Genomic DNA, 11,194 nt, shown 5'->3' with positions numbered 1-11,194 from the left:
CAAAAACCCACTTTCGCAGCTCAAGTCACATGATTCCTCGTCACAGTCGGAGCCATAGATGTATATGAAGGCCTTTATATACACCTTTTTTTAATTTTTAATTTATTATAGAAAGATCAGTATACAAACAGGCAGTATACAGAGAAGCAGTATAGAAACAAGTTGTATACAAAACAAATAATGATCACATATGCTAGGGGGTACAGGAAATGATGGATCATAGAAATACATTAAAGGATGCACATAAATCTACAGTTTTAACAGATTTCTTATTAGAAGAGTGTAAAATGGTCTTAATGTACTGCTCAAATTCTCTATAGGAAACACAAAAGAGTAGGGGTGTAACGATACACTCAGCTCACAATACAATACGTATCACGATACTGGGTGTACGATACAATACGTATCACGATATTTCGAACAACATTTTAAATGAAACTGGAATTCAATTAACAGATTTATTTCCAAAACATTTAAACATTTTCAAGAATGTTCTTTGTTGTACATACAATTTAGTTAACTCAGTTCATTTCTGTAAATGCAATAAATGCACGCATGGCGCAGGTGCAGAGTAGGTCACGCACTGGTAGCTCAACCAATAGGATCAAACGGACGTCATATTGTAAAAATATTGCCATAACTCTACGATACATATTGTAAAAATGTTGTATTGCGATATATTGTTCCACGATATATTGTTACACCCCTACAAAAGAGTGGCTTTTTATTTGTGAATTTACACTTATGAATATGAAATTTGGTCATCAGCACAATTAGATTTATAAGGTAAAATTGTTTCTCTCTATCTTTACTATGGTTAAGGAAACCGAGCAGCACATTCTCCCACAAAAAACTAAAGTCATCAAGAATATTAACAATTATAAAACTGTGAATATCCTTCCACAAACGTTTTACATACATACAGTGCCAGAATAAATGAGAAACTGTGTCTGGATGCTCAACACAAAATGTACAATCAACGTTGATGTCTCTTGAGTTTTTTCATGTAATGATTTGCAGGGTAATACTTATGGATCATTCTGAAAGAGACCTCTTTAACCTTGTTAACAAGCACTTGTGTGGCAATAACCAGACTTTTTTCCAACAGATATTAGCGACCAATGTATTCCAGTAACTTGTGACATAAGGAACAGATACATTATCTCGCTGAAATAAAACACGTACAGATCTATTGTTCCGAGGGAGCAAGGAGAAACATATTTTCCCTATTGGAGAGTCAACAGGATTAAGCGATGGTAGGTCAAGAAGGTGAGGTCTGGCTACACCTCTAAATAGCAGGAGAGTTCCAGATGGAATAGCATCAAAGACTATGGCAAACTCTCTAGGTGTTACCGGGATATTGTATAGAGATAAAAATTCCTCATAATTGAGCAACAAACCTTCTGCATTAAAAAGCTGACTATCCCTGTCTGTCCCTATTGTTCCAGATGAAATGCCTATGAGGGGAGAAATTATGTTTATATATTAATGACCACGCCAAGAATGTCTATGAAAAGCAGACAGTTTTACAGGAATCTTATCAATATTATAGGCCACCAAAACGGGAGAAGATTTAATGAGGGATGGAATTCCAAATTGAATTGACTTTTTTTATCAAAGCAACTAGACACCAGCCAAAAATCTATGCGTGATTGTCTGGAGCAAGCCTTATTACTCCATGAGAAAGACTTGTCAGAAGGAAACTTTACTCTCCAAATATCTATCATATCAAACCTATCCATAAACTGCCTCAAACTCGTATTCATAGAAGTAGACTGTCCCGGAGGCCATCTATCAATAAAAAAAATCATAAAAATATTGACGTCCCCTCCTACAATAATTAACACATTCGGGAACTTGGCTAGCCAGTGGAGAATACGCTTTCCTAAAGATTCCAGTAAGTGATCATTTTCAAGTTTGTAATTGTAACCATAAATGTTGGAAATAATAATGATAATGTTGTTACAGTTGATAACAAGACAAACAAAATGACCAGAAGGGTCACAGTGGGAGTTCAAAATACTTCCATTGAAGTTATTCTTTATAGTAATAACTTGAGACAAACATCTTTAAAAAAAAAAAATATTTACCTATATTCTCTTTTTTTATTAACAGAAAATTATTACACATATTACAAAGATATAACAACAATCGCACATTAGGGGGTGCTTGATGTAGAATTAAATAAAAATATTGAAAAGTTTACAGGTCCTCAAAGTTTTCACTGCTTTTTGCTTCATTGAGAATCTTATTGAAATAAAATAATGCTCAATTTCTTTCTTAAACGGAATAAAACAAGGCTTTTTACATGAAAACTTACATTTGTGAATATAGAACTTTGCCATTAGTATAATACAATTGATCAAATAAACCTGATTACGATTGTCTCTACAGTCCTCTAAGAGACCAAATACTAAGTGTTTCCACATCAAAAGAAATTGGTCATCAATATGTACTGTAATAAAATCACAAACATTTTGCCAAAATGTTTTCACAAACGGGCAGTGCCAAAACAAATGAACCACAGTTTCAGGGTAACTGTCACAAAAGGTACACATATAATCAATGTCCATTTTAAATTTAAGAAAATAATGTTTCACTGGGTAAATCCTGTGTATAATTTTAAAAGATACTTCCTTAACTTTGTTCGTAATTAGATATTTATTAGGTACAAGCCAAACCTTTTTTCCAAATAATATTGTCTGTTAAACGATTCCAATACGAATAAATATAAGGCAAAGATACAGATTCCCTTTTAAGTAACTCTCTTATGGATTTATTACGTGAGTTAAAGAGAAACAAATATTACCTACATAAGAGTTGACTAGGTGGGGACCAGTGTTGAATGTCTATTTTTTCCCCCTGTCTAAACAACATATACACTTTCGAAGATATTACACCAAAAACTTTAGCATAATCCCCTGGTGTTACAGGAATCTTATAATGTGCCAGAAACTCTTCATAAGTGTAAAGTAAACCATCTTCATTAAATAACTGATCTACTAACACAATGCCATTATTAAACCAATGTTTCAGAAGAGCCACACATCATTACCCCACTGAGATCTCCAGAAGTTGACGTCTTTGCCTTTGACATCTATGGTCGGAGCTGCCTCTTGCGGAAGTCCGCCATTTTGTCTGCAGCTGTGTTTCGTCTGTCATTTCGGGGCGAGGAGAATAAGGAGCTAATAGCTAACGTTGTTGTGTAAATGATCAGTTTTCCACCGCCAAAATGGCGAAACTGTATGTGTTTAGAGAATTTATCAGTGAGATATTATCAACGGCAGCTTTAGAGATATTCGGAGTGGTTGAAAAAACGCTTATTGAGTACAACGAAGAAATCTCTCGTTCCGAGGAGGAGAGGAAGCGGCTACAACAGCTGTTGAACGTTGTTACTCAACCCAATATTGCAGGTTCGTTATCTATACTTTTATGTTATAACCTGCTTTGTCTAGAATCGTTCCGTTTGATATGAAGTAGCCTCACCAGAACAGTGATCGCTTTTGTGTAGCTTTCTGTCCCAGTGTTGGTGTAATTAGCTTACACACCTGAAAACAGAATTGTTTACATGAGAAGATTTTAAACATTTTATAGTAAGAACGCGCGATTGTCAAGATTCACTAGGACAACATCACAATAAGCAGATACAAGCTTTACTAAAACATTAATTTATTTGTCTCTACCACACGAAACAGTTACCCTATAGTAGCTACACATTTGACACTGCTTTATGTTACCCTGAGCTAGCTCTAGCCATTTTAGCTAACCTACATCCCAATCCAAATACATTTCTGCCCGACTTTGTTCACTGTCAGTTCTGTTGTGGCACTTCCTACACGATACATTTAACAAGCACTCTTACCGTTTCCATAATTCAATAAATGTATCCTCCGTTTCTCCTGTCCCCCGTGTGCGAGATACAAAGGTTTGCTTGTTGCTAGGTTACGGTTCGTGACGCTTTCCCTGTCAGTCAGTTCGCGATTGTGGGTTTCAGCTCAACATTCAATCGATGCTACTTTCTTAGCTTAGTTACAGATCTTTTATGTTATTATGAAGTGTCCAAGTATTTTCGGTTCATTATGACACTATGGGGGGACAAATTAGACTTTTGTGGGTTGCCAACGTTTAGGTAATTCATGGGAAACACTGCTCTTCTGTCCCCAGAAGTGCAGCAGCTCTCTCTCCTGGAGCCCCCACAGATTAAAGAGGAACAGGAGCTGTGGACCAGTCAGGAGGAAGAGCTGCAAGGACTGAAGTCTGAAACTACAGACTTCATACTCACCAGGGAGCCAGAGTTTTCAAATTTGAAAATGTCCAAATTACATATGATAAGAGAATTTTTTAGTGAACGACTAACAACGGCAGCTTCAGAGATTTTCGGGGCCGTTGAAATAACATTTACTGAGTACAAAGAAGAGATCTCTCATTTCAAGGAGGAGAGCGTGCCGATACAACGGCTGTTTGACATAGTGGCTCAACCTGAGATCAAGCTACACCGAACAGGTTCGATATTAATACTTTCATGTTATAACCTGTTGTGTGTCGAGTCCAGGAGACTTGCTAGACATAAACCCCCACAGGGCACAGGGCCCCAAACTCATCTCTCCTTTCTGCTTCCCTGTCCATGCTTCATCCAAAGAATTGTCTGATGTCTGTTGTCTTGCCTCTTCTTCCCCCAGAAGTGAAGCAGCTCTCTCTCCCGGAGCCCCCACAGATTAAAGAGAAACAGGAGCTGTGGACCAGTCAGGAGGAAGAGCAGCTCCAAGGACTGAAGTCTGAAACTACAGACTCCATATTCACTTCTCTCGGTGTGAAACGTGATTCTGATCAGGAGGGCTCCTCTGAATGTTCACATGTTGACCAGACTGTTAAAGTGGAGGACAGAGAAGGAGACTCTCTACCCACCAACACAACTGAGGAGCAAATCAAAGCAGAGCCTCATGTACAAGACTCTGCAGAACCAGGCAGTGACTCTCAGCCCCTCTCTGTTGTAGCTCCAGACTGTCCTGCAGCTCAGAGTTTGGAGGAGGAGGAACATGGAGGAGTGCTGCCCTTGCGAGAGACGATCAATTCAACAGTAACACAAGTACATTCAGCTGTGCCAGGGGGAACGATGACACAGGCAAGTACCACAGGAGTGAAAGTACATAAGTGTCAAGAATGTAGTAAACTCTTTTCTAAAAGTGGTACACTGGCTAGACATATGAGGACTCACACAAGAGAGAAATTGTATCCATGTCAGGAATGTAAGAAAGCCTTTACTTCCAAACTGCAACTGGTGGAACACACAAGAACACACACCGGAGAGAAACCTTACCAGTGTCAAGAATGTAAAAAATGCTTTACTCAAAATAGTAGTCTGGTTAAACATATGAGGACACACTCAGGAGAGAAATCTTATCAATGTCAGCATTGCGAGAACAGATTTAGCCGGAAGGATCATATGGTTGAACACATGAGGAAACACACAGGAGAGAAACCTTACCAGTGTCAGGAATGTAAACAATTCTTTGCTCAACATGGTAGTCTGGTTAAACACATAAGGACACACACAGGAGAGAAACCGTATCCGTGTCAACAATGTAACAGGAGATTTAGCCAGAAATCTACTCTGGGTAAACACATGAGTATACACAGGAGCTCACCCAGATCAGGGACAGGAGTGCAGTAACAGCTATAGTTACAAGTCAAATCTTATTGGTCATATGTGAACATAAAAATAGGGTTGGTGTCAACAACGTGTAAAACATGTGTAGTTTTGGCAATGACACACACAGAGATGAAACTGTCAAAAATCTTGTTAAAGTTTGACTTGGTTTCAAAAATGAAACTAAATCCAAGCAGCATTGAACAGATCCCAGGCTTGTTTGGGATTTCAGCGATCACTGAATTTGGAGTCGGACTGAAACTGGAGTTAGTGCCCGTTAACGCCATTCGCTGTTTGTGTTATGGATTATAGTTCATAACTAGCTTGTGTCATTTATCAGGGTTCCCAATTCCTTTACCGAAGACGACTACTGATATATATTTTTGCCTTTTCAATTAACCTGTCAACATTATCACAAACGTAACCAGCACAGCGACAATATTTATTTGTGTTTCGATTTAATTTATGTTTATTATTTGGGCTAATTTGTGTCTCAAATAAACTGTTCTGAACCTGATTTAAAGACTTGCGTCAATCTATTCACTCCATCTACTTCATGTGGATAAGGAATTCCCTTGGCAGCCACTAACACACTATACTTAATCTACTGACACAGACGGGAGTCCAACACAGTGTCTTCAGGCTAGCTCACCTCTACAGCCTGCCCTGTGTGTCTTCAGGCTAGCTCACCTCTACAGCCTGCCCTGTGTGTCTTCAGGCTAGCTCACCTCTACAGCCTGCCCTGTGTGTCTTCAGGCTAGCTCACCTCTACAGCCTGCCCTGTGTGTGTTCAGGCTAGCTCACCTCTACAGCCTGCCCTGTGTGTGTTCAGGCTAGCTCACCTCTACAGCCTGCCCTGTGTGTCTTCAGGCTAGCTCACCTCTACAGCCTGCCCTGTGTGTCTTCAGGCTAGCTCACCTCTACAGCCTGCCCTGTGTGTGTTCAGGCTAGCTCACCTCTACAGCTTGCCCTGTGTGTGTTCAGGCTAGCTCACCTCTACAGCCTGCCCTGTGTGTGTTCAGGCTAGCTCACCTCTACAGCCTGCCCTGTGTGTCTTCAGGCTAGCTCACCTCTACAGCCTGCCCTGTGTGTCTTCAGGCTAGCTCACCTCTACAGCCTGCCCTGTGTGTCTTCAGGCTAGCTCACCTCTACAGCCTGCCCTGTGTGTGTTCAGGCTAGCTCACCTCTACAGCCTGCCCTGTGTGTGTTCAGGCTAGCTCACCTCTACAGCCTGCCCTGTGTGTCTTCAGGCTAGCTCACCTCTACAGCCTGCCCTGTGTGTGTTCAGGCTAGCTCACCTCTACAGCCTGCCCTGTGTGTGTTCAGGCTAGCTCACCTCTACAGCCTGCCCTGTGTGTGTTCAGGCTAGCTCACCTCTACAGCCTGCCCTGTGTGTGTTCAGGCTAGCTCACCTCTACAGCCTGCCCTGTGTGTGTTCAGGCTAGCTCACCTCTACAGCCTGCCCTCTCTGTGTGGGATCTGGCATGTTATATTCAAACACTGCCGTCTGCAGGTGAGCTATGGTTTTATGCTGTACCATATAAGCTATTTTGACAAATGACAGAAGGTTTATAAGTAAAATAATTAAGGTAACATCACTAGCATGTTGGATGCTCACAAGACTCCTTTCATGAATAATTGATTTATTTGTGTTAGATATGCACATGTACACTTGCATTTACATGGAATAGATCTGATTGATTGTTGAATGTTCAATTTGTGTAATTGACTGTTTGATAAAAATAGCTGCACCATTATACTATAAGACAAGCCTACTAGTTCTAATAAGATAATGAGCATTAAAAAAGTTGTCCAGCAAGAAGCATGTGAATCTATAAATGAATCAGTGTAAAAAAACAGCGAAAAATAAATAGTGATTAAGCCTACTAACTGCAGGTTTACCATAACCAACATGCTGCTGTCTATAACATCAAACTGGCTATGAAACAAGTAAAAGCATTAAGCTATGATGCTACATATATGCTAACTATGTTCACAACGAGAGACTTAAATGTATCTTTAAAGTATTCTATGTTTATGAATCGTACACAACTAAAATACTCATTAGCATTTGATATGTGAAGAATAAAAACAACTTACAGCCATTGCTCTCAAGCTAACAAGGACAAGCTAACAAGGACAAGTTAACTAAAGTCTTGTTCCATTCTTCACACTGTGTCATGTGCACTGACAAATTAAATTCACGACCAAGTGCAATATTGTTGACACTGTTACGATTTCTCTCCTGAGTGTGTCCTCATGTGTCCATCCAGACGACTCTTATGAGCAAACTGTTTGCTGCACTGTTGACACTGATACGGTTTCTCCCCCGTATGTGTTCTTATATGAGACACCAATTGATTGTTCTGGCTAAATCTCTTGTTACATGCTAGACACTGATATGGTTTCTCTCCTGTGTGAGTCCTCATATGATCAACCAAAGTAGCTTTATGACTAAAAGCGTTGTTACATTCTTGACACTGAAATGGTTTCTCTCCTGTGTGAGTCCTCATATGTTTAACCAGACTACCATTTTGAGCAAAGACTTTGGTACATTGTTGACACTGATAAGGTTTTTCTCCTGTGTGTGTCCTCAAGTGTTGAACCAGGTTTACCTTGTATGTAAAGAGTTTGCTACATTCCTGACATTGATACGGTTTCACTCCTGTATGTGTTCTCATATGCGCAACCAAACTATCTTTGCGGCTGAAACTGTTGTTACATTCTTGACACTGAAATGGTTTCTCTCCTGTGTGTGTCCTTATGTGTTCAATCAGACCACCCTTTTGAGCAAAACATTTGCTACAATGTGGACACTGATAAGGTTTTTCTCCGGTGTGTCTCCTCATGTGTTCAACAAGATTAGTCTTAAAAGTAAAGAGTTTGCTACACTGTTGACACTGATAAGGTTTATCTCCTGTGTGTATCCTCATATGCGCAACCAAATGTGACTTACGACTAAATGTTTTGTTACATTCTTGACACTGACATGGTTTCTGTCCTGTGTGTGTCTTCATATGATTAAGAAGATTTGACTCAAGACTAAATGTCTTACTACATTCTTGACACTGATGTACTTTCACTCCTGTGGGACTTCCCTGTGGCATCTTTCCACCTGGCACAGCTGAATGTACTTGTGTTATTGTTGAATTGATCGTCTCTCGCAAGGGCATCACTCCTCCATGTTCCTCCAAACTCTGAGCTGCAGGACAGTCTGGAGCTACAACAGAGAGGGGCTGAGAGTCACTGCCTGGTTCTGGTGCTGCATAGTCTTGTACATGAGGCTCTGTTTTGATTTGCTCCTCAGTTTTGTTGATGGGTAGAGAGTCTCCTTCTCTGTTCTCCACTTTAACAGTCTGGTCAACATGTGAACATTCAGAGGAGCCCTCCTGATCACAGTCATGTTCCACACTGAGAGAAGTGAACATGGAGTCTGTAGTTTCAGACTGCAGTCCTTGGAGCTGCTCTTCCTCCTGACTGGTCCACAGCTCCTGTTCCTCTTTAATCTGTGGGGGCTCCGGGAGAGAGAGCTGCTGCACTTCTGGGAGACAGAAGAGAAAGGAAATAAATTGTAATCTTCATTCATCTGTTACCCAACTCACTCAACAAAACCTGTATGTTTGGTAGAAAAACATGACCAATTAATTAAGACAAAACCGGACTTACCATATTACACAACATAGACACAAATACTTTATACTAGTTGAGAGCTCGACCTTTAGTGTGGTACAAGTGACAGGAGAGGCAAGAAAACAGATGTAGCATTCGTAAAGGACAGTCTGGTTGATAGACCACATTCTATTAGTTGTATTATTTCATTGAATGTGCACCATCTTCTGGAGAACTGACAGCTAAAACCCTCTGAAGAGAAACATGCTCCTGACAATCCCTCCAACGTCACTCGATAGGATGACTAACATTGTCAACAAGGAAGACTGTCGACTAAAATTATAATGAAATATAATGCTGTGGACCATGTCATGATGCAACAGCACCAACCACACCTTTCCAATTTAGCTTCCCCCCTCCTACATGACATAACGATTCTACACACAGCAGATTATACCATGAATGTATGAATATCAAACCTGTTTTGTATAACTTTATCTTTGGTTGAGTAACAACGTTCATCAACCGCCGCTTACTCTCCTCCTTGGAACAAGAGATTTCTTCTTTGTACTCAGCAAAAGTTATTTCAATGGATCCAAAAATTTCAGTAACTGCTGTTGATAATCTCTCACTGAAAAATTCTCTCATCATATGTAATTTGGACATTTTCAAATTTGAAAACTCTGATTCCTGGGTGAATATGGAGTCTGTAGTTTCAGACTGCAGTCCTTGGAGCTGCCCTTCCTCCTGACTGGTCCACAGCTCCTGTTCCTCTTTAATCTGTGGGGGCTCCGGGAGAGAGAGCTGCTGCACTTCTGGGGGAAGAAGAGGCAAGACAACAGTTAGATGTAGCCGCTGTAGGGACAGTTTGGTTGGTCAGTTATCATTTTGTCACTAAAACAGTTCAGTCATGCCAAAATAAATGGCAGTCTAATATGTCTGGCTACAAAAAAAAATTTGACCAGTTGAAATTAAACAATGTAGGTCTATCTGTAGAATCTGGCATGGTTTGTATGTTAAACATGTTCTCTTTCCTCCAGATGGACATCAACAGTGAAAATCAAGTTTATATTCAAGTTGTATATCCTTGGGAACAGTTTGGAAAGGGCAGGCACTTGGCAGTGCCAAAATACTTGGCTGGTGATTGGATGAACCATCTGTCTATCACCATCTGTAGCAGGCTAACTTCAACCCACGCTACCAATCGTTCCTGATCGCTGATTGGTCCTAACCACTGTGGTTTGAGAATAAACAAATTGCTTGGAATTTGGCCACATGGATTCTCGAGTGGTCGTATTCTCGCCAATCCAGCTGTCGGGCAAGGTTACCAAAACGGAGGTCACTCCTGCAAAGTAGACTTCTTTGTTTACAGGACACCCCATGAATTTACGAGATCCTGTTGTTTACGAAACAGAAAACGTTCTTTCTTTCACGATGTGCTTCCAAGAATAAGTAGGCTAATGCATTTGGCTTAGCTAACTCTTTGCAGGTATTTCATTATAAAGACTAACCCTGGTCAGAAAGCAACACTAAAGCGATTACTCTGTCTTTGACACCGCAGATTATAACATATCAAACCTGTTCGGAGTAGCTTAATCTTTGGTTGAGTAACAACGTCTAACAGCCGTTGTAGCCGCTTCCTCTCCTCCTCGGAGCGAGAGATTTCTTCGTTGTACTCAGCAAGCGTTTTTTCAACGACTCCGAAAATCTCCAAAGCTGCCATTGCTAATATATCCCTGATAAATTCTTTAAGCACATTTAGTTTAGACATGTTGGCTGTGGAGAAATTATACTTTGCACAACAACGTTGGCTATTAGCTCCTGGTTCTCCTCGCCAGAAACACAGCTGCAGACAAACATGGCGGCGCTCCGCTAGAGGCAGCTCCGAATGTGACGATGAATCACGTGACTTGACCAGCAGTGCCTTAAAAAATGATT

At 40.5% G+C, this 11,194-nt stretch overlaps 2 protein-coding genes across 4 annotated transcripts; one reads left to right on the top strand and one right to left on the bottom strand.

The window, feature by feature from the left end:
• The first annotated feature begins 3,115 nt into the window (after positions 1–3,115).
• On the top strand, positions 3,116–6,164 carry LOC134009063 (zinc finger protein 252-like). Of its 2 annotated transcripts, none has more exons than XM_062448750.1 (3): positions 3,116–3,413; positions 4,168–4,503; positions 4,680–6,164. In XM_062448750.1, the coding sequence occupies exons 1-3, from the start codon at positions 3,233–3,235 to the stop codon at positions 5,669–5,671; spliced, it is 1,509 nt and encodes a 502-aa protein (XP_062304734.1). In that variant the 5' UTR covers positions 3,116–3,232; the 3' UTR covers positions 5,672–6,164. The 2 variants fall into 2 exon arrangements, with proteins under 2 accessions (XP_062304734.1, XP_062304733.1); XM_062448749.1 differs by having other exon boundaries at positions 4,165–4,503.
• A 970-nt stretch (positions 6,165–7,134) lies between these two features.
• On the bottom strand, positions 7,135–11,183 carry LOC134009052 (zinc finger protein 501-like). Of its 2 annotated transcripts, XM_062448726.1 has the most exons (3): positions 10,835–11,183; positions 9,736–10,071; positions 7,135–9,188 (listed from the first exon to the last, which is right to left on the bottom strand). In XM_062448726.1, exons 1-3 carry the CDS (start codon positions 11,025–11,027, stop codon positions 7,879–7,881), a joined length of 1,839 nt encoding a protein of 612 aa, XP_062304710.1. In that variant the 5' UTR covers positions 11,028–11,183; the 3' UTR covers positions 7,135–7,878. The 2 variants fall into 2 exon arrangements, with proteins under 2 accessions (XP_062304710.1, XP_062304711.1); XM_062448727.1 differs by lacking the exon at positions 9,736–10,071 and having other exon boundaries at positions 7,136–9,188.
• Positions 11,184–11,194: the final 11 nt, after the last annotated feature.

This window comes from Osmerus eperlanus, chromosome 22 (assembly GCF_963692335.1).
Source record: "Osmerus eperlanus chromosome 22, fOsmEpe2.1, whole genome shotgun sequence".
NCBI classification, from domain to species: domain Eukaryota; kingdom Metazoa; phylum Chordata; class Actinopteri; order Osmeriformes; family Osmeridae; genus Osmerus; species Osmerus eperlanus.
This window is presented reverse-complemented; position numbering and strand designations above follow the sequence as displayed.